This window comes from Rhinolophus hipposideros, assembly GCF_964194185.1.
Source record: "Rhinolophus hipposideros genome assembly, chromosome: 2".
Lineage (NCBI taxonomy): Eukaryota > Metazoa > Chordata > Mammalia > Chiroptera > Rhinolophidae > Rhinolophus > Rhinolophus hipposideros.
In genome coordinates, this window is record NC_138048.1 from 98,482,933 (window position 1) to 98,507,361 (window position 24,429).

Here is a 24,429-nt window from a genome sequence, read left to right on the forward strand (position 1 = left end):
TCCGAGAAATTCTTTGGAAAACAGAGATTTGAGCAAGGCCTGATCTTCACACCATTGCATGGACGAGGGCTTTTATCCTAGTGACTAGGAGCCCATAGGAAAACATTTAGAAATTTAAAAGTTCATAAGATAAACATTTTAAAAGTAGCTGTTTGATGTGAGCGCAGCTATTTCATCATTCCTTTGAGTTGCAGAAATCATCTATTGTGCTTCCTTTCCTTAAAATGATGAGTAAACATGCTTTTTCATTGAGGAAAAGTTGATCATTTAAACATACAAGGTCTGACAATTAAGTTTGCAAACTTGTTGCAATGATGTTTCTAACTTTTTTGATATCAGAGGGATTATTCATTATGAATTTGTACCAACAAGACAAACAGTTAACCAAGTTTACTATTTGGAAGTGCTGAAAAGGCTGCGTGAAAAAGTTAGACGACCTGAACTTTTCGCCAACAATTCATGGCTCTTGCATCACGACAATGCACCAGCTCACACGGCACTGTCTGTGAGGGAGTTTTTAGCCAGTAAACAAATAACTGTATTGGAACACGTTCCCTACTCACCTGATCTGGCCCCCAATGATTGACTTCTTTCTTTACCCGAAGATAAAGGAAATATTGAAAGGAAGACATTTTGATGACATTCAGGTCATCAAGGGTAATACTATGACAGCTCTGATGGCCATTCCAGAGAGTTCCAAAATTACTTTAAAGGGTGGACTAGGCGCTGGCATCAGTGCATTGCTTCCCACGGGGAGTACTTATAAAGTGACTATAATGATATTCAGCAATGAGGTATGTAGCACTTTTTCTAGGATGAGTTTGCAAACCTAATTATCATACCTCGTATATAGTATAATTTTATTGTATTTTTTTTATTAGAGTTGCCACTCAGTATCATAAGCCACAGAATTATACTTCTTGAATTTCTGATATCACATATTTGACCATTGGTGTATATTGCGTCGGTGTATTCGTGTTAAAATTGTCGGGAAACATAATGAGGTATTCAAATAATATGATAAATCTGTCAGACATCTTTCTATTTTGTCTTGAATTTGGAGTGAGAGAGAGCAAAAGAGTAGTCCTGGGACTGTCAGTGGATCCAGAGAGGGGTCTATACTACCTCTAGCATCCAGAATCAACCTCAGAACTTCAGGGCGATTTGACCTCAAGAAAGATTTAAACCAAGACTCTGCTCTGCTACCTGCTAGGAAGCTGCTAAAACCCAGAGTCCGTAGCCATTTGTAGCTGATCCTCACACAAGTCCCCAGCTCTGGGGACAGCAGACTGGGGTGTGGAGATGAATCAGGGACCCCTGGCTGAGATACACATAATCCCAGACTGGAAGCACTGACTGAGAAGAAAGGACAGGGGATGTTACAGATGAGGCATTACTAATAACAAATGATGATGTTGAAGAAAAATTTTCCATGTTACTAAAAGTAATTTAAATTTTCTATCTACAATCCCAGTGGAAAAACTGAATTATATTTCTGTTCTTTCTACAAAAAATCATGTTGACAAGATCACTGCCATATGTAGAAGTGATCAAAGACTATGCAGCATAAAATATAGAGGAAAGGTTACAGATGATGCTAATGATTATGAGGATACCAAATTATTGTTTTGATTTTTATATACGGTTTTTGTCAACTTGTAAGTTTTTAATTGCTAATGTTATTTTTATTTATTTATTTTATTTATTTGTTTATTATATTTATTTATTCTAAATTAGCATCCATGTTTATATCTACTATTATATTCATCATGTTGCATTCTTTTTCTTAAAGAGGACCCCTGAAATTATAAACTTCAAGATTCATAAAACCTGGATCCAGTTCTAGTTAGAAAGCTAGTACTTGATACTCAAGTACCACAAGTAGGGAGAAAAGTACAGAATCCGTCGTGACTTAGAAATGCTCAAAAGACATTCAAAATTTTGAGGTGGGGCTTTACAGATGTGGGAGAGTAGACTGCAGGACATTTTATGAATATAACTCTATCATACAAAAGCCATTTAGTTCATTTTGAAACTGTTTTGATTGGATTGAATTAAGCAGTGGAGTATCTGTAGCTTTCCAGAGGGGAAGAAGAAAACCTGGTAGTCTTGTCTCTCTTTCTACCCCATCCCTTGTTTCTTTACATCATCTCAATAGTGTCTCCCACTTTGTTTTTCTTCACAGGTTTCCATGTTCCTCTCTTCTTGCTTTAGATTTGATTTCATTTTTTCTAAACACTAAATTTTAAAAAGGATTATTCAGGATTATGTTCATTCCTAGTCACCCGTCTCAATTCCTTGAGCTTATGTTTAAGCTTTCCCTCTAGACTGGATGTAGTGAGTGTTGCTAATAGTAAGTAATAGATGGAAAATTATATTAGGCAGTGTGAATCATTGGTTTAATGTAAGGACATCTTTATGATATAAAGATGTAAGATGTTTTAATGTAAGGACAATCTTTAGGAGGTTCCTTATCAGTTTTGGATTTCTGCCTCTTGTCCATTGATACAAAAGAGAGATGACTGCATTGCAAGCCCCACCCTAGAAACAAAGTCTTCCCCAGCCAAAACAAGAGCAGATGTACAAGTACTAATGGACAGAGGAAATAAGAAGGATTTTCCTGGCCATGATGGGGTAAACATTGCTTACATACCATCACAGCACTTGTAACAGATGCAACTCAATGACGTAGTGCTATAAAAACAAAATGAGTTCACTCTTAAATGTAAAATGAAGAGAGTTAACTGCAATTACAAAGAGGAATACTGAGTTAGGTGTATTCAAACTAGGAACTTCAAATATGGAAAGGATGATACTGTACAAAGACACACCCTTTGCTGGGAGTATATAAATGCCTGTGTCCAGGAGTAACAATCAAACTCAGAATCTTCTCTCTGTGATTCAGCTGAACTCACATCTCCATCAACATGTCTTACAACTGCTGCTCTGGCAACTTCTCCTCCCGCTCCCTTGGAGGCTACCGGCCCTACCCAGGCTCCCGCTGTGGCTCTTCCTACCCCAGCAACCTGGTCTACAGCACTGACCGCTGCTCCCCCAGAACCTGCCAGCTGGGCTCCTCTCTCTACAGTGGCTGTTGGGACACCTGCTGTGAGCCCAGCAGCTGCCAGACGTCCTGTGTGGTGTCCAGACCCTGCCAGATGTCCTGCTACCGCCCAAGGACCTCCACGCTCTGCATTCCCTGCCCACCAACTTACACAGGGTCTCTGGGCTGTGGGTCCAGCAGCAGCTGCTCCCTGGGCTATGGATCCAGGAGCCGCTACTCCCTGAGCTGTGGTTCCAGTGGGTTCAGACCCCTGCGTTATGGAGTCTGTGGCTTCCCTTTCCTGAGTTATGGATCTCAATCCTGGTGCCCATCCTATTTGACTTCTAGGACCATCCAGTCTTCTTGTTACAGACCATCTTGTGGATCTAACTTCTACTGATCATCTTATTAAATTTCTAATCTTTGTCTGCTACCGTCAATGTCTGTACTCATAACTGTCAATATTTTAGTCATCTACAGGGAGAATTGCCCTCTTATTCTCTGATTATCAAATTCTAACTTTGTCTCTGGCCCCAAATATAACTAACAAACTTTGTATGAAAAGCTCTATCTTAATGTACTAACTCAAAATGAAGTCTAAAGTCTGCTCTGGAAATGGAATTCATGTTATTGGATTTTCTTCCATAATTGTATAAAAGATCAAATCTTTATAATCTAATAAATTGATTGCTTCAGATATCTAGTTATGTTTATTATTGTTAATTGTTTATTGACTGGGGTTTAGATTTTGATTGATGAAAGAGATTGTGAAAACATTAATATGCACATGGAAATAGGTTTTGAAATCCTAAGAATTTGGATATTTAAACTAATTGCAAAGGACCTCAGACATTTTTTCTTAAACTATAGGTAGTTGAAGACTCCTGTTTGAATATATAGACTTGAATAAATTAAAATCTCAGAATCAGGAATTAGATTGATCCCTTTCTAAGGTGTGGCCCCTCATGTGTATGCTAACAGGTATAAGGTAGCTGAGTAGATGATATAAAAATGCAGAGAACAAAACTAGTATTTTGATTTACATGATAAGAGTCTTACAATTAGGAAAAATGAAATAGAAGATAAATGAAAATGATCATGTATGAATTTTTAGTAAATTTGCTTGAAATTACTCACTCTTTGTTGGTAAAAGTGATCAAGTACCTGCATCTCACTGATGAGTAGTCAATAGGATCTTCTTAGCTATGTAAGTGTAATGAGCAATGCTATGAAATTTGAAGAATATGTAATCATAAGGTTTACATTCCACTTTAATTGTTATTCACGTTTTAAATTAAAACTATAAATGTTTGATATCATCAAAAGTGATGATTTAATGGATATCGCAACAAAAAATTGGAGAACAATTACCTCTCTCTCTCCCTCTCTGTAATATTTTTTGTTTTCTTGGGCAAAGTATTTCCAGAAATAGTAGTGCAAAGACAAATAGCTTTGATAAGAAACCTAAAACTGAGAAGAAAGAATTAAAATATGTTCAATAAATATTCCCACCCTTTATTTCTTAAGGCTGTATAATAAGCTTTAGAGAAAGATATACATTATAAATTTTTATATTAAATTTAAGAAAATAGAGACAAAGAAAATAAGGAACTTATAAGAAAAACCTGTCCCATGACAATTTAGAAGATGAAGTGTACTTTGAATTGCAAAGACACAGGAGTATTGGAGGGAGGGTAAGGAGAAATCTGGGAAGATGAAATGGAATAAGCAATGCAGAAAAAACTGAAAATGCCTTGTATATTCAAGTAAAATTGGAAATTTAGTTAACTTAAAATTTAAGGAGATTTTATATGGTGTGGCAATGACAAATATGGTTAAAAATAGTTGATGGGTAGCCATCACATCATCATTTAGAGGAATTACATATTAAATCACAATAATTCTTGTTTTCATCCCCTTCCATTCAAACCACTAAAATAGTATTGTAATTGGACACTCTTAATCTTATTTCTCTCATATTCTAATCAATCTTTCATATTTTATAAAATAAATTTTCCATCCAATGATTAGTTATAATTTTCAAGTTTATTCAAATGGGGAATAAGGTAAAAATCGATATGCTTACAAATGAAAAAGATATTTGGAATTATGTCTTTTTTTTTAAAATAGTCTAGACAAAGAAAATATATGTGAAAATGTCCAGAAATAACCAGGAACAACATGTAAGAGAGGTTTTAACATCAATAACAACAACAAAAGAAAGAACTCATAAAATTTGTGACTACTTTTAGATTAAGCTTGTTGAATCAAAGAAAAGGAGACTGATGAGACTCATGAGTTTGGATAACAAAAATTGAAGCTTAGTAATTCCATTGGTTTTGGGCCAAAATTATCTAGGACTTGGACAGCACTTTAGGAGTACGTTGAACCGTAAATATTTAACTCTTCTGAACGAAGTTCAGTTCCAGATCATTTCAATACTTACGTTAACAAGATGTAGGAATGAGCCTTAAATTATATCATTACATGGATATGATTTAAATGTAAATGCAGATATAGATTTATAGATAGATAGATAGATAGATAGATAGATAGATAGATAGATAGATAGATAGATAGATAGATAGATAGATAGATGGATATGAAGAGGCCCCGACCTAGACATCAGTTTGGATTCAAACTGATGAACAAGAAAGAAAAAGAGAAAATTTTAAATCAACTAGAGGGGAAAAATACAAAAAAACAAGTTACCTTTAAAAAGTAAAAATAAGGTTGACAACTGAATATAAACAAGGGGAAAAAAAGGAAGGAAGGTAGAAAAGCAGTTAAATATCCTCAAGTTTCTGAAGAAAGAAAACTTTAAAATACTTGACTAAGTAGTATCTGTTTCACAAATGAAGGGGAAATGTAGACGTTTACAGATAATCAAGAACTTACAGAATTTGTCACCAGCATTTCAGCACTAAAATATATAGTAAATTTATATATAGTGAAATGCAAAATAACCCCGGAGTACAGCAAAAACATGGAGGAAGGAATGAAGGGTAAACAAAAGAGATGTATTGGGAAAATTTAAGCCAATGTTACCTATAAAAACACGGACACATACATCAATATAAATAAGCATACATGAAATTAAAATACAGAAAATCTTAGCATAGTCATACATACATTGTGGTAAGGATGAATGGTGTTAAGATTTCTAGCATGCTTGCATTATACAGGAACTAGTAAAAGTATTAATTTATATTAGCAAATCAACATGCATCCTGTGATCTCTAAAGCAGCACCGTCCTATTTTGTGACACTGAAAATATTTTTATCTCCACTTTCCAAACTTTGGTATCCATTAGCCACACGTATCTGTTGTGCTCTTGAAATATGGTAACTATGACTGAAGAACTGAATTTTAATTTAATTTAATAAATGTAAATTAAACTTAATACGATGTGGCTAATGGCTACTTTATTCAATGGTATGGCTTTAGGGCAACCTCTAAATGAATAATAAAATGATGTGCATCATCCTGGAAGGCTGACAGGATAATCGTTAAGAAATATCTTGTTTTATATCTAATAAATTTCTTATCATATAGCAAACTTTGAGATTAATAAAGTAGAATTGTCATTTTTTTTGTTTCTTTTGCTTGATATATCTTTTTACTTTTCCCTTTTGTTTCCTTACATTTAAGAAAAATCTATTTTAAATAGAAAACAGTTTTGATTTTTAGCCCCGTCTGAAATTCTGTCTTTTATATTATTCATATTATTCATATTATTTTAATTTCATAAAATAGCATGAATAATAAGAATAGCTTATCATATTATTTTAATTTCATTATTAATGCATTCAGATTTTTACATACGTATTTACTATTTTGTTGCCATTTGATTCAGCTTTTATGTTCCTCTCTAACTTACTTTTTTTACCTACTGGGAAGTAATAAAATATTTTAATGCTATAATATTAACATTTTAAGTTATTTTTTCCAGGCTTTTAATTTTTAAGCAATTTAAGAGATTTTTATGGTCATTCTTACTTTATTACTGTTTACTTCTCCCTATATATTAAGAACCACAAACCATTTTATTAGTGCTGTGGACAATGAGTATTTAAACATAATTCATTTATATTTCAGTCCTCTTTTTCCCTTCTGCAATTCCTAATTTCCCTCTGAAATTATTGTCTTTCTAACTGAAGAGAATCCTTCAGTATTCACGTTAGCTCAGATTTGCCTGACATGGACAGCTGTACACACACACACACACACACAAAGATATTTAGATTTCTTACAGTGGAAAGATAATTTAAAAAAATACAGTAAGAAAACAGATTTTTTTTTTCAATGAAAGAGAAAATTGTGTGAAAGGATCTGAAAGTAAAGATATCCAGAAGGTGCAGTCCCGGTGCCTCCAGGCGGTTAGAGCTCCATGCTCCTAACTCTGAAGGCTGTCATTCGATTCCCACATGGACCAGTGGGCTCTCAACCACAAGGTTGCCAGTTCAATTCCTTGAGTCCCACAAGGGATGGTGGGCTCCGCCCCCTGCAACTAAGATTGAACAGGGCACCTTGAGCAGAGCTCCCAGATGGCTCAGTTGGTTGGAGTGCATCCTCTTAACCACAAGGATGCCGGTTCGACTCCCGCAAGGGATGGTGGGCTATGCCCCTGCAACTAGAAAACGGCACTGGACCTGGAGCTGAGCTGCGCCCTCCATAACTAAGACTGAAAGGACAACAAGTTAACTTGGAAAAAAGGCCTGGAAGTACACACTGTTCCCCAATAAAGTCCTGTCCCCTTTCCCCAATAAAATCTTAAAAAAGATTTTTTTTTATTAAAATCTTAAAAAATATATACTGCTGGAAGAAAAAAAAAAAAAGATATCCAGAAGGTACTAAGGAATGGGAGCTTCTCTAGAAGAGAAGAGTCTACAGACAAATTGTAAATGTAAATGAGAAGAGAGACAAAGTACATATGATATTAAACTTTATTTAAATTACACAGAGATGGAAAACTCCACAGAGTCACTACCTGTCTCCTCTTTCCTCAATAATATTTAACTCCTTGAGTCTCTTCACATGTGCACAAATTGGCATCTCTTTTTCAAATTATTCTTTATTAGACTGATTCTTTGTTTCAAATTAGTCTTTCTTAGTCATTTTGACTCTAAACACTTGTCCTTGTTTATCTCTGTGACCCACCATGTTTCTTGGGGAATTTATCTATTTTCATCTTTCCAATAGATTTGAGAAGCAATGTATTATATAATGAAATACATGGAAAATAGTTTTAGGGAATGAAATAAATTTAGGGAAAGGAAATCACAACAACAAACTGGGTGCCTTCTATATTTCACAGACATAGAGAAAAAGTGACTTCATCTCTGCCCTTTGAACTAAGCATTCCTCAGCCAACATACAGGCAAATGCTCAATGATTCTGGCTAAAGGAGACAAGTAGGAGCTTTTCTGGTCATGACTAGATGACATTAATAGCGTATAGTCATAGAATTTCTCACATTGGATAAGTTCATTGGCTTAGTGCTATAAAAACTCAATGGACTCACCCATAAACATGAGATGAAAGCAATTATTCATATGCCATTACAGAAAATATTATTGAATTACACACATGAAAACGAGAAATTCCAGGCAGAGAATCCATGACTGTGTGAAATGCCACACCCATGGTTGAGAGTATAAAAATGACCCAGTCCTGGAGGTAACATTAAATTTCAGAATCTTCTCATTGTCACTCACATTTCCCATCAATATGTCCTACAACTGCTATTCTGGAAAGTTCTCCTCCCCCTCTCTTGGAGGCTACCTATCCTACCCAGGCTCCTGCTGTGGCTCTTCCTACCCCAGCAACCTGGTCTACAGCACTGACCGCTGCTCCCCCAGCACCTGCCAGCTGGGCTCCTCTCTCTACAGTGGCTGTCAGGACACCTGCTGTGAGCCCACCAGCTGCCAGACGTCCTGTGTGGTATCCAGACCCTGCCAGACGTCCTGCTACCGCCCAAGGACCTCCACGCTCTGCAGTCCCTGCTGGTCAACTTACACAGGGTCTCTGGGCTGTGGGTCCAGCAGCAGCTGCTCCCTGGGCTATGGATCCAGGAGCCGCTACTCCCTGGGCTGTGGTTCCAGTGGCTTCAAACCCCTGGGTTATGGAGTCTGTGGCTTCCCTTCCCTTCGCTATGGATCTGGATTCTGCTGCCCATATTAATTTGCCTCCAGAAACTTCCAATCATCATGGAACAGACCAACATGTGGATCTGGCTTCTTTTAAAAACTTGTTGAGGAGTCAGATGTTTTGAGCAATATGAAACTTCTAAATATCTACCATCTTCACGATCTTCAGGAAAAACTCTCTGATCAACTGCTCTTCACCTTTATTCTCATCACAAAGTATTGGCCAAAACACTGTCACTAACATATACTGAACTCAATTATTGATTCTATTGAATGAATTAATGAAACTAGTAGAATTAATTAAATGCATTACTAGAATAATTAATGGAATTTATGTTAATGAGCAATGAATTAATGTTACTAAATTAATGGGATTCTTGTTCTTGCATTTTATTCACAATATAGATGAAAACCCACAGGAATGTAATCTAATAAACTTGTTCATTCTGACTTCCAAATATGCTACTAATTTTATTGTTAGTTTTAGTCAGTTAAGTTTTTTTTCCACTTTTGCTTTTATTGGGGGGGAGGTATTTAGATTACAGTTTACTGTGCCCCTGGGAGCAAACTTGGAACACCTAATAGATTGGTGAAGTTGTGAATTTATTAGTAAAGTTACATAGAGTTCAGGTGTACATTTCTGTAATAGTCATCTATGTATCACATTGTGTGTTCACCACCCCGGGTCAGTTCTCCTTCCATCACCATATATTAGATCCCCTTTACCCTCATCTACCACCCCCTTCTCTCCTTACCCTCTGGTAACCACTAAACTAATTGTCACCCCAATAAACTTTTAAAATAATAATAATTGCTGTTTAAAGGTTAAAAATAATTGCAAAAACCTCAATTACATTTGCACCAATCTAATAAATCACGGGGTTGTAATGTACAGCATAGGGAATATTTTGATAGTTTAGCATGGTGGAAAAAAAACTGTTAATTTATTTGAGGCTTTAAACATTTTCTTCAACATATTTCTGAAATACTTCCACTGCTACAGATTTCCTGAAATACTTCTATTGCATACATAGTCTTTAGGTGAATAATAACTTAAGAAGCAGTATAGAGCACATTTACTTCAAAGAATGCGGGGTCTTAATGGTTTTTGACAATAAGAGAAAAATATGAAACTTGATAATACAACTGAGTGGGGAAAAAGATTTATGGAAAGATTTGTACATTAGCTTAAATAACTTTCTTTGATTAGGTCACTATTGGGTGGCAAAAAGAATCATAGCCCCTCATCTCACTGAGTACTTTTGTATATAATTATTATTTTTTTTACATGTGCAAGGAGGAAGCCAATATCCTTGGTGAGAATTAATTAGGTTCATGAGTTGAAGAATCTCACCATCTTACATACAAAACTCAAACTAAACATGCTGGAAAAAATCATATCTTTCATATCATCAGAAATTATTTCATTCACATTTCAACATACTTTTGCAGGCCCCTTCTTTTTATGTTTTATGTTGCTATTCTGACATTTTACAAGCCAAATATTTCAGAAAATAATAAAGTGTTAAGATAGGTAACACGTTGCTAAGGTCTAAAGCTAATAACAAAAAGACAGTATCATTATACAGAGATAAAAAGCAATATTCAAAGAATTTTCCTATCTATTAGGTTTTAGATTGCTATAAGAAACATGAAAAACACACACTTTATGAACTACGGTTCTTTTACACTTAAGGAAATGATGACTCAAAGTGAATCAAGGGAACCTGATAAATCCTAGTCCTGTAAAGAAACCAAGATCCAAGATTTCATGACAGAGGGGGACTAATATAAGAAGTGAAGACACGAGTGTGGGAGAGAATAAGGAGAATTTTGAGAAGATAAAATAAAATAAACAAAGTGGAGAGGTTTAAAGGCACTTGTGTTCAGGAAATTATTGGCAATCAAGTTGTAATTTGTATGGCATAGCTATGAAATTTCTGGCTAGAGATGTATAACAGGTATCTATCACTTCATTGTTTAGATATCTTGAGTTTGGGAATCACATTAATCACAGCATATTGCATTTTATTCACAAAATAGATGATGCTTAGGATAATCTTAAGGTACTTCTTATTTATACTGTTAAAATAGCTTTCTGTTTGGTTACTTTCACTCTATTTTCTACCGGTTTAAACGTTCTTAAATATTATATTTTATAAAGTAAAACCTTTGTCAAATATAATACATAAAATAATGCATTGTTATATTTACTTATTTTATATAAATATATATTCATGATAAAAACAAATGTAGGTGACTGTCTGGTGTTGGTGGTATCTGTTGTACAAAAATAAAAAATACAGTGTGGACTTTATGGCAAGCCCTAGTGTGAGATCACAATGGAGGTAAATAAAGTCGTAGAGCAAGGCCTTGTAGCGAAGATTTAAAATATCTTTTGGAAAATCATTTCCTTGGATATTATGTGTGCCTGGCAAAGATACAAAACTTGACCATGGAACAAGTGACCATGTATTTGCAGCTGTCCATTGTGAGTTGGGTCCTGTTGAACCCTCCAAGTCATAAAATAAGGTGGACAAGTCAAAACGTAAGAGGAAAGAAACACTCAAGTAGACAAAATGGCTCTGCCAGTTGATGTTAGTCCATCTTTGTCAGCAGTGTCCACGTGCTGGCAAGATGATCAAATGGACAAAGTGACCACAGAGGTTACTCATGGGACCCACAGCATGAGCTCCTACTTACAAGGCTGATATAATTTTTCAAAGGCACCTGTAAATGCCCAATCTGTCAACAACAGAGGCTAATGCACAACACCCAGTATGGCAAGGAGACCATCTGGCTACTTGGTTGGAAATTGAACATGTCTCCCTTTACCCTGGAAGAATCAGTGGTTCATCGTCAAACACATAGACACCTAGTCAGAGTATGAGTCTACTTTGCATGCTTTGCTCAGCAGCTCCACTATTCAGGAACCAATCAAAAGCTTGATCCACCAGCACGGAATTCCTCACAATGTAACATCCACTCAGGAAATCCAGGAAATCCACTTCACAAGAGAGACAGTGTGAAGTGGGTTCATTACAGTAGAGATAACGTAAAGTGGGATCCACAGGTTTTACCAAAAACACAGCACCCTGCAGCTCTCGGCCTGATAGTGCATTATGTCAGCCTACTGACAGCAAAGCTAAAGAATCAGACCGGAGGCAACTCCCTCAAAAGACTGGGCTGCAAATCTCCACTTACCCTCACTCTCAATGACCATTTAAGTACTTTGTGCTTCCTCTCTACAACTGGAATTTTCAAGGATAGTTGCCCCATTCCCAAAGACAGACTTGCTAAGGGACATATCAAGGATCTCACTGAGCTGCAGCTATAGCTGCTGCCTAAGCACTTTGGGCTCCTTGTTTCCAGGGACAAGCGGCATGAAAAAGAGTCAGCTTCCATCGAGAGTAGATGACCCTGATTAGTAGAAGGTGCTAGGGTCACTATCACACAGTGAGGGTAGGGAGACTATGTGTGGTGCTCAGCTGATTCACTTGGATAAATTTTGGGATTTCCTGAGCAAATCTGGACATGATTTATCAAATGCTCTGACTCTATCAAGAAAATGGTATGGTTAACAAGGTTCATACTTCTCACGAATAAGAGCTTGGGTAGCATCATGAAAACAGCCACCAGGACCAATGGAAATAGTAACTGAGCGTGAGGCAGATTTATAATGGAGATTGAAGGAGGAAAATGATGAGCACCAATTGTAGCTCCAGGATTAAATGCAGCGACAGGGACTGTTTCATCCCACTTTTACATTTTTATACTTCCTTTCCCTTTTACATTTCCCCTTAGGAAGAGAGGCAAACCAGTTATAGAGAATTACTCTCCTGACAAGCTGACCCTCAAGGCACAAGTGGTGGACTGTGACAGGTCCAGATATGTACTGGGACTCACTGGCATCACTTCAAAAAAGAATCGCTGTCCAGTTGTGTCAAAGGACGTTAGCTGACAGCCCTCCTCTGTTGACTTTCTTAGGCCAGCCTCACCTTTGAAGCCAAGGTCGAGTTTTTTTCATGGCAGCTCCTGGTCAATAGCTGAACAAGGTGACAGACTGACTTCTTTTTTATTTCTTTCACCCGTCCTACTCTTTTGCAAACTTTTTGTTCTTCTAGCCCTATCTCAGTGCCTGCTTCCTAGAGAATCCAGCTGGCAAATCTTCTCTCTATTCTTCCTTGAAATTGAATGTTTCCTTCTATGACTGGTTTCCTTCAGCCTCAAGACTTTTCATTAGTATTTATTTCAGTGCAAAATTATCTGACATAGTGAATCCACTGGAAATTAACACTCAGTTATTTTGTTAGTCAAAGGAAAAATAAAATGAAACAGGATGATAAAAGAAGGATGTTTTACATTTTTAAAGGAAGTTGCAGGAAAGAAACTGACTTTGAAAACACACAAAACACATTGATAGTCTGAGAAGTGGAAAGTCTGAGGATACAGATACCAGGTTCTTTCAAAATTTGTATAATGTGAATGAAAATATCTGAAAATACCTAAACTATATTTCCTTCACACAGTACATTTAAATAGCATTAGATTAAATGGTCCATAGGTTAAAAGAAAGTAGAAGAGTTACCTGAAATCCCCATCTCTTCATTTCCCTTCTCAGTTTCCCACCTTATCAACATTACTCCCAGCCCCTCTTTAGGTAGCTCCAACCAAACTCTCCTTGTGACTCTATCTCAGGTCAGTTTTCCTGAGTCACTTTGTCTTTAAATGTTTGCGGGGCTCCTTTCTGTTTCTAGTCATTTCTCATTATGTGTTATTTTTCTTCCGTTCATTGGATGTGAAAAGCACTGTGTAATAATATGTGATAGATGGAAAATAAATTTGGAGCATGTGAATCAGTGGTGACAAGTAGAATCAATCATTAGAAGCATCATTACAAAAAAACAAAGCTGTGCCACTGATCACTTGACATAGTAGAAAAGTGACAGAAAGAATCCCAGAGCAAAACAGGAATACACATATATGGAATCATGGCCAGGGAGAAAATAAGGGGCTTCTCTGGCCATAACAAGATGAAGATTATTGACAAAAATTCCATAATAGGAATAATAATAGACTTTGTGCTATAATAATAAATTATAACACCCATAAATACAGTAGGTAGGCAGCTACTCAAGTGCAATTACAGAGAAGATTAATAAATTATATATATGTACATATACATATATACACATATATATACACACAGAAGAGCCATAGCGATTAATAATAGTGTATAAATTACTCAGTCCACAAGATAACCATGAAGCTCAGAATCTTCTCATTGTGACTTATCTGAACTCAAATCTCATATCAACATGTCCCAAAACGGCTGCTCTGGGAACTTCTCCCTCTGCCTTGGGGGTTACCTACACTACCCAAGCTCCTGCTGTGGCTCTTCCTATCCCAGCAACCTGGTCTACAGCACTGACCGCTGCCTCCCCAGCACCTGCCAGCTGGGCTCCTCTCTCTACAGTGGCTGTCAGGACACCTGCTGTGAGCCCACCAGCTGCCAGACGTCCTGTGTGGTGTCCAGACCCTGCGAGATGTCCTGCTACCGCCGGAGGACCTCCATGCTCTGCAGTCCCTGTCAGTGAGTCTCTGAGTTCTGGGGCCAGCAGCTGCTGCTCCCTGGCCTGTGATTCCGGAAGTTTCTCCTCGCTGGGTTGTGGATCCCATGTCTTCAAACCCCTGGGTTATAAAGTCCTTGGCTTCTGTTTCCTGAGCTCTGGATCCAGTTTCTGCCAAGCAATCTATATTTTTTTTTAGGAGACTCTAGACATCTTGTTACCATACCACCTAGTTATCTGGCTTCTATTGATCAACTTGTTGAGTTCTAGTACATTTTAAACAAAGTTATCAAAATGTCTACAAGGATTTCCATCACACTCATTATTTTCAGTGGCAATTATCTTCTTGGTCTTTAATCAGCAGCTCCTTAACCAATCCTTTTCTATCAAGTACAGGCTAACAGACTGATTCCTAAATCCTCTAAATTTAATGATTTCACTGAAAAATAACTATAAAATTAACATGACCGATCAAGTTCATGCTAATTTATTTTCTGCCCAAAATGGATAAAGAGTTAAATGATTATAATCCAATAAAAAATTATTTCTGGCATTAAAATATATTTTTATGTTTATACATTACTGACCCATTAATAGAAACTCAACATGCATCTGGGAATAAATTTTGAAAGCCTAGAAAATTGTGGATTTGACATAATTTTTTTGGAGTATGGATATTTTTTCTCATTTAAATTATAGTTATTAGGCATCCATGTTTTTTAGTTTTAGAAATTTATTAATGAAAGTCTCAGAATCAGGATATAATTTGATTCCTTCAAAGAACATGAGTTTTATCTATGCAGAGAAAGGAATGTGACTGTGAACTTGACAGAAGCATTGGAAATGTTATGAACAAGAATAACATTTAGGTGTACGTAGTTAGTTCTTGTGTCTTGCTTCCAAATGCTTGTCCAGGTTTCCCTCTGTTCCTAGTCTTCCTCCATTCAATTTGTAACATTGCTGAGCTTTCTCTATTGAATATAAAATACTCTACATTAATATTTAATACTTGGAAAAACATTTTTGAGAATAAGAATAGTCACAAGTAGGTCCAATCTTTAGAAAACATTTTTGCAAGGCCAAAGCTATGCATCTAACCAAATAAAAAACTTTTAGAAAGTGATGTAATTTCAATCTCCACCCTTAGAAGGAATGCACACTCCAGCATAGCCAGAATCAAATATACATGCAGCATATATCAGTAAGTACCTAAAGGAAGGACATTCCTGGCCATGATGGGATGGTCATTAAGGTAAACCATCATAGCATTTCTGACACGGCTTTGTGTTTTACTATTATAGCACCCATAAATACAATATGTAAGAAATTATGTAGCTGCAATTACAGAAATAATAATTGAGTAATAACATGCAAATGAGAGAATACAAATGTGAAAACAATGCCCTTGTACCTTTCAACATCTATTGCCGAAAGCATATAATCGTCGCAGCCCAGGGGTGACATTCAAACTCAGAATCTTCTTTCTGTAACTCTGTAACTTTCTGTAACTCTGCTGAACTCACATCTCCCTCAACATGTCCTACAACTGATGCTCTGGAAACTTCTCCTCCTGCTTCCTTGGGGGTGACCTGCACTATCCAGGCTCCTGTTGTGGCTCTTCCTATCTCAGCAACCTGGTCTACAGCAATGATCGCTGCTCCCCCAGCTCCTGCCAGCTGGGCTCCTCTCTCTACAGTGGCTGTCAGGACACCTGCTGTGAGCCCACCAGCTGCCAGATGTCCTGTGTGGTGTCCAGACCCTGCCAAATGTCCTACTACTGCCCAAGGACTGCCATACTCTTCAGTCCCTGTCAGTAGACATATGGTATGTCTCTGGACTCTGGATTCCGCAGAGGCTACTCCCTGGGCTATGGATCCAGAAACTGCTACTCCCTGGGCTGTGGTTCCAGTGGCTTCTGACCCCTGGGTTATGGAGTGTGTGGTTCCCGTACCTTGGAGTATGGATTTGGATTCTACCATCCAACATATTTTGGTTTTTGGAATCTACAGCTACCCGCCAATCTGTGGATCTCACTTTTGCTACCCGCCAATCTGTGGATTTCACTTTTACAGATTAATTTAGTGAATGTTATTAATATGTTGAATATTTTTGTAGAATGTCAATTATTTTATTCTAACAATTTTCTTCATGGTCTCTAAAGACAAATTGCTCACCCACTCTATCTCCACTCAGCCTAGGTTATAGATTGGTTCTTGCAGAATTTAAATTTAAGTAACAAACTTAAACTTCAAATTACAGTTGCATTGGTGATAGAAATCATCCAGTTATTACATATGAAGTTTTTTAAGTTCGCGAACTCATCCTAGAAAAATTGGCACACACTTTATTGCTGAATATCACTACAGTCATGTTTCAAATATTCCTCTTAGGAAGCTATACACTGATGCCAGCACCTAGTCCACCCTTCAAAGCAATTTTGGAACTCTTTTTCTGGAATGGCCATCAAAACTGTCGTCATATTACCCTTGATGTCCTGAGTGTCATCAAAATGTCTTCCTTTCAGTATTTCCTTTATCTTTGGTAAAGAAAGAAGTCATTGGGGGACAGATCAGGTGAGTAGGGAGGGTGTTCACTACAGTTATATGTTTACTGGCTAAAACCTCCCTCACAGAGAGTGCCCTGTGAGCTGGTGCATTGTCGTGATGCAAGAGCCACGAATTGTTGGCAAAAAGTTCAGGACATCTAACTTTTCATGCAGCGTTTTCAGTACTTCCAAATAGTAAACTTGGTTAACTATTTGTCCAGTTGGTACAAATTCACAATGAATCTGATATAAACCTCATTGCAATAAGTTCACAAACTTAATTGTCAGACTTCGTGTCTTTCAAGAAGTAACAAAATCTAATTTTCTTAAGTAAATAAACATATTTATTCTGGCACCCATATGTGGTGTTGTTATTATTATTTGTTACTTATTTCTTGATTAAAAATTTCACTATTTATTGGCTTTATATATGTAAAAGATTAATTTGCTTTGCAAAGCAAGCCTTGGATTTCTAGAGGTTGGGGGATTTGAAATAAAATTTTTGGTCTTTAGATTTTGTTTGCATTTTAATATAAACTTTGTATAAATAAACAAATCAAGAGCTTAGAAAGCCTAATCCTCTAAATCATGTGAGTTCTTGTATCTCTCTTCACAGAAGGAGAAAATCTCAAAAGTTGGTGGATACATATGGAATGTAAAGAGAAAGAATAAAATTTAGAAAAACTGCTGGGTTTTTACGTGAAATACAGGTTAAATGTAAGTCTAGCTTGTGTCTGTATATTTTCAGAAAATAATGAATATAAAGCTTGAATAACTTCATTAAGTTCATCCCATGTTGGTTAGTAAGATGACCAAATCCCTGAATCTTTGTGAGTACATTTCCATGGAATTCATTTATTTACAGTATATAAGGAGGAAACCAATCATTCTTGGTGTCAAGATTTTGCTTTAGGGTGTGTGCATTTTAATCTCTATACTCTCCAATGGTTCAAACTATACATATAGTTTAAAACCACAGGATTTATCTCAGCAAAATATGGAGATCTTTTATTTTTATTTTTTTATAGTCACCTGTTAATCTTTTATAGGCCACACATTCCAGAAAATGATACACTGCTCTGTCAGACCATTTGATCAGAAGACAAATCTAATAATAAAAAAAGCATTACCTTTGTGTTGAACTAAATTAATGTTCAAAGAGATTTTCAAGTCATTATTTCTTTAGAATCTTAAACACTGCTCAGAGGAAGATAAATTTTATGTGCAACATTTCTTTTAAACATGAGGCAATGGAAGCTGAAAGTGAGTCAAGGTCTGGCCAAAGATCCCCCAGTCTTACAGAAAAATTGATGCTTGTAATTTCTTGAAAGATGGAGCCTACTATAAAAAGCAAAAACAGAGGTACTATAGGATAGCATGGAAGTAGTTTGGGAAGGTAAAATGGAATGAACAAGGCTAAAAGGCATATAGTTACCTAGTATATATAGGGAACGTTTGGGCAGTTAATTTACAATGAGTGGAGGGTTTATTTGGTAGATAGCGCTAGATATTTAAATGGCTAAAAATCTTCACTCCAGACTTTTTTGTCCATTCTGAATAATTTTGCATATATCATAAAATAAATATCTTTCCAATCATCCTTATATACAGAAATTTAGCATATTATTTACAAATATTACCTTTGACAGCATTAGACTGGGTGGTTTGAATCACTCCTATCATTAAGAACCCTGGTAAAACTAGATAAAATAATCTGTGCACAAACATTAGAGCATTACCATGTTAAGAACTGAAATATCAAAATTAGGAGAGGCTTTAAGTCAATGAAATGTTGGTGTTTGGACTCTTTTCTTCTTGGAGTTATCCACTGATTCCAAAAATGTTAATGAGCTCGTGGTGTGAATGAACAGAATTGGATTCCAGGAACTTCTGAAGAGCTGTAAATACAAGTAAACATTGTAGGCTTTTGATGTGTTCTTTGCTTAAAGCCTCTACTAGAATTTTAAGAGTAGGCAAACAGGCTATGTTTCATAGGCACTGAAGCCAATCTTTGAATTATATCAATATCGAAGATGGGAGAGTGTTAGTAATCTTACCCCACCTTAGTATATCCAGAGTAATTTCCTATCCAAATAGACCTATTCAGAGCCTCAAATTACCTATGGTAGTTGATTAAAAATTACCAGTGTTACTGGGGAAAAAAAGACCTAAACCAAGAGATAACACAAGGTGATCCATTGAGCCTTGCCTTTGCTGGGTGTACAAACCCTTTGGAGTGTACTTTACTCCTAATAATGCCACCTTGAGTCTTGAGCCTTTTGAGCCCTTTTGAGCCTCCCTTTTGCTCAGGTCCCGCTCCAAACTCTTTAGAGTGTACTTTTTCTTCTAATAATAATGCCTTTGGGCCTGGAGCTGCTTTTCTTTGTGCTAGGCCTGCTCCTAATTCTTTGGAGTGTACTATCTTCTCTAATAAACTGTCTTACTACTTAAAAAAAAAAAAAAAAAAGATAGCACAAAGTGCAAACCATCCTATAGGAGATCCAAATAATGGACATATTAGAAATATACAGAAAAATAATTGTGGCTATAATGCTTTAAAAATTAAAGACAAGTTTAAGAATTTTGACAGACAGAGTGCTAGAATATATAAAAATGGACATGAAAATGCTAAAACTATAAAATACAACAACTGAAATTAATAAAACTCAAATAATTCAAAGGGAAAATAAAACAGTTGAAACTGTGAACCAACCTCCCTCCCAGCTGCAATCTAGAATATAATAATGAGCTCAGATCAGAGAGTGTGAGCATATCTGATTGGCATGTAGGGAAACTGGAGGTGCAATAGGGCTGATAAAAATTGGGGACAGTTCCTGCTTAACTCAGTTCTTTGAGTAATCTTATTGATAAGCCTTTTACCTTTCTAAAATGCAGAAGGAAGGACTTACATTCTCTGGAAACCAATAAATCTAAATTTTGCATATGTATATTTGTGTGCATATATGTGGATTAATCATATAATCATACATGTATGTAAATATAATCATATATGTATATAAATATACTCTGCAATCCACTGTTCTTTTATACAATATCTATAATGTAATAAAATCTTACAAAAAATTTCAGAGAATATGTAAATATTCCCCCAATCATAGGAAAGCTATCAATAGAAGCAAATTCACATTTGGCACAAATATTAGAATCAGTTGGAATGGACTTTAAAATGACTATGATCAATATGTGAATAATTTAAGAAAAAGATGTATATAATTGATGAATATCTGGGGAATTTTAAGAGATATGGAAATAATAAAAAAATTTAGTGAACATCATCAAACAGAAAGTTAAAAATTTAAAATAAAAATAGTACTAAGAGAATGTTTTATAAAACAAAAGTAAAAATATGTGAACTTGAGGATGGATTTTTAAAAAATATCAATTTAAGCTACAAAGAGAAATTAAAAAATAAAAAGACAGAGTAAAGAGTTGGAAACTTGCTGAAAAACATCAAACAATCTAAAAACTATAACAAATGTCCCAGAAAAAAAAATTAAAAGTTGGGCAAGAGACAAAATGAAGAAACTGTGGTAAAATATTTGCTCATTTAACAAAACAAAACAAACCTCTGTAACTCACAAATCCAAGAAACTTAGGATATTAAATTTGATTTGGAATAAACAAAAAGAAATCCAGATGTAGGTATATCATAGCTAATTGGTAAAAAACAACGACAAAAAGAAAATTTTAAAAGTAGCCAAAGGAAACAAGAGATAATACATATGGGGAAATAATAGTAAGAAATGCAGCTAATTTTCTTAAGACCAGAAGAAAGTGGAAAGGTATCTTTTAAAAGGCTGAAAATAAAATAAGGCAACCTGGAATTCCATATCCATTTAAAATATTCTTCAAAAATGAAAAACAAAATTCAGAAAATTTATATCCTCAAAAATTAAATATAAATTAATTAATTTGATGTTGGCCGACTTGATTATCAATTTCTAGAAGTGGGTGCAGTTGAAAAAGCTCCATAATCTATGGCTAACACTCCTTAGATTGGAAACAATTGGATCCATATTTCAGGAATGCAGATCCACAAATAAAAATATCCCAAGTCAATACGTCCACAGTAAAGAGTACACATATTTTGAAATTGCACAGTTGTATAACATTGACAAATGATTCAGTTATTTTTTTTCCCTAAAGAAACAAAACAAAACAAAACTACCCCAGGAGGCCTACACTGTATAGGCCTAACCAATACAAGGTTGGGACTGGGTTGACCAGGATCTGAGTGTGTGGGAAGTCTCCTTCAACTAAATACCCATCATTATTTACCATTATAGAAATGTAGAATTGGAGATGAAAATACACTGGAAGAGAATGAAATTACAAGGCTCTTTGACTGGTACAGAGAATATGAACAAAAATTCTGTACTCTTTGAAAACGAATTTATTAACTTTTCACATTTGTCTAAGAGCAGTTCTACTCCCTACTTATCACGTTGTTATTCTTAAGTTTTCAATGAAGGCTATTTTGAATAATTGTTTGCAAAACAGGACAAATAAGAAAGACTAAGAGAGTCACTCAAATTTTACTAGGTTGCATCATTATTATCACGCATTTCAGATTATTTCCCAATTTCTACTCTGTTTTTGTTGTTGTTGTTGTTTTCTTTTTTAATTAATTTTATTGGGGTGACAATTGTTAGTAAATTTACATAGATTTCAGGTGTACAATTCTGTATTACATCGTCTATAAATCCCATTGTGTGTTCACCACCCAGAGTCAGTTCTCCTTCCATCACCATATATTTGATCCCCTTTACCCTCATCACCCACCACCCACCCCCTTACCCTCTGGTAACCACTAAATTATTGTCTGTGTCTATGAGTTTTTGTTTCTCATTTGTTTGTCTTGTTCTTTTTGGTTTATATACCACATATCAGTGAAATCATAGGGTTCTCTGCTTTTTCTGTCTGACTTATTTCACTTAGCATTATTCTCTCGAGATCCATCCATGTTGTCACAAATGCTCCTATATCATCTTTCCTTAACGCCGAATAGTATTCCATCGGTGTTTTGTTTTTATATTTGGATAATTATTAATGGTATTAATTAATTTACAATTATATGTTTTTTAAGTTAAAAATGTATAATTAATTCTATCATATCTACTAAATTTTCACTTAATAAAATATATCGCTAGTACTAAACTGAAAAGTCACCCAAATTTAAAGTCTAAAGCCAACATTTGTGATAGAATTTATTCCAATAGGTTTTTCTCTTCAAAATGAAATTCACACAGTTTAAATGTAAACTCCTTAATCTAAAAATAATGCAGTGGTTTGTTATCTATTTTTAAATTTTGTTTTGTCATTTATTTGTGGAATTAAAATGTAAGCTGATTATTCCACTGTGAATGAGCTTTGAAAGCTTAAGTGTGTTCAAAATCTTAACTAATATATTTAGAGTTTTAACTTTCTTAAAATGGTATTTCTGGGAAGTTCATATTTCAAGGTGCAGCTATTTCTAACTATAAATCTCAGGAGCAGAGGAGAGTTGAATTCATTCAGTGAACAATTGACCATGTTTCTGTGCTGGCAGAAGGAGGAAATTAAGAAGTTAGCACATGTACTAGGGATATAGAAAGCAAGGATTTGTTTGTATGCTTTGGTCCACATGAAACAAAAAAAGAAATAGAGAACTAGTGTACGTTTGTAAAATTGAGAAAAGAATGCCTGTGAGCTTGTAGTAATGAGAATTGAATTCACCCCCATGTCAGTTGGCAGTAGAGTCTGAATTTTACATTCCAACAACCAGTTCCCAATCTGATTCCTTTCTCTAAGTGTGTGTAAGGAGGTTATCACTGAACCTAGGTGGGGAGAGTTTAGGTTCAGAAGATACGGGTTTCATTTTGGTGCCTTCCCAAGGCTTGAACTCAATGTAGCTGAAAATGAGCTTCTAGAGCAGTCCATATGTCTGTTTCAGTTGAATCTCACCATGAAATTGGATACTCTCATTTTTTATTATGATTACCTTCTAAGCTTTTATAAATATACTATTTCAGAAAGTAAGTTGCTAACAATGTAGCTTGTTGTAAATGAGCCAAACATAAAAACAAACTGATATTTTCGTGTAGAGCCAAGAAATCTTTAAAGCAATTTCCTATGCATCATTTCATTATACCCTCAAGCAGACCTGTTAGGAATTTATGTATTGTATTCTAAGGTCCTTTTAGTACATGATAAAATAGAGGCTCATGGGAATAATAGGTTTGCCAAAGTTGCTATGCCTTTCAGGAAATTAAAATGTCCCACTCTTGTCCTAAATGCATTAAATATGACAGACATAAGTGAATACATAAATCACCAAGTTAAGCTTATTTGTTGTATAGATGTGGAACTTGAGACCTAGAAGAACTAGTTTCTAGGTCATGCTACGTATTAGTGGTAAGGTAAAGATATAATCCCTGGTTCTCAAGTTTCATTTTGATAGAGTTTCAATTGTGTCATGTGATCTCATCTTCTCGCTCCTCTAGTTGCCTTCTTCTTCTCTTCCTCCCCATTATCACCACCATCATCATCACCAACCACCAGATTGCTTGGAAAATAATCATAGTTTCTAGAGTGTTACTGGGAAATCTAAAGGGATTGAAGCTATGAGAGAAAATATAGAAAATCCTTTGGCTTTTCCTGACAAAATTTGAAATGGCAATGTTGGGTGCTCCCCTGGGAACTCAATCTTATTTTGTTTATAAATTTCATGATTTTTGAAAATGTCATAATTCAAGCTATCCTCGCATGCAAATTCCCACTTGTGGACTACAGTTATCTTAGAGATTCCAAATGTAGACAAAATTGCATTAATGTGGAGGAATACTTTTTGGCTAAGTTGGGTCTGTTTCTGACGATTAAAAATTATCTGTGTATTTCAGATGTGAAAGTGGTTCTCTTGCTCCTGGAAATACTTTAGTTAAAAAGCAAACTTCCTTTTAAAAACAAACTAGGGATAGACTCAGTAGTAATTACACAGCAATATAATAAAGTGCTCATACCCAGCTAGTTACTACAGTGTTGGAAACCATGAATTTGTAATATCACAACTGGTGCTGGTCTTTAATATTATAATGATATAATATTATGATTTAAGGATATAA

At 35.5% G+C, this 24,429-nt stretch overlaps 2 protein-coding genes and 1 pseudogene across 3 annotated transcripts; all 3 read left to right on the forward strand.

Annotated features, from left to right (window-relative positions):
- Positions 1-2,927: 2,927 nt before the first annotated feature.
- On the forward strand, positions 2,928-3,443 carry LOC308507007 (keratin-associated protein 13-1-like; the record flags this gene model as incomplete). Its single annotated transcript, XM_081071182.1, has 1 exon — positions 2,928-3,443. One exon carries the CDS (start codon positions 2,928-2,930, stop codon positions 3,441-3,443), a length of 516 nt encoding a protein of 171 aa, XP_080927308.1.
- A 5,331-nt stretch (positions 3,444-8,774) lies between these two features.
- LOC308507014 (keratin-associated protein 13-1-like) lies at positions 8,775-9,227 on the forward strand (the record flags this gene model as incomplete). Its single annotated transcript, XM_081071209.1, has 1 exon — positions 8,775-9,227. One exon carries the CDS (start codon positions 8,775-8,777, stop codon positions 9,225-9,227), a length of 453 nt encoding a protein of 150 aa, XP_080927335.1.
- A 5,284-nt stretch (positions 9,228-14,511) lies between these two features.
- Positions 14,512-18,403, forward strand: LOC308510291 (keratin-associated protein 13-1-like; annotated as a pseudogene). Its single transcript has 3 exons — positions 14,512-14,786; positions 16,616-16,720; positions 18,358-18,403. The product of its transcript is annotated as a keratin-associated protein 13-1-like (transcript).
- Positions 18,404-24,429: the final 6,026 nt, after the last annotated feature.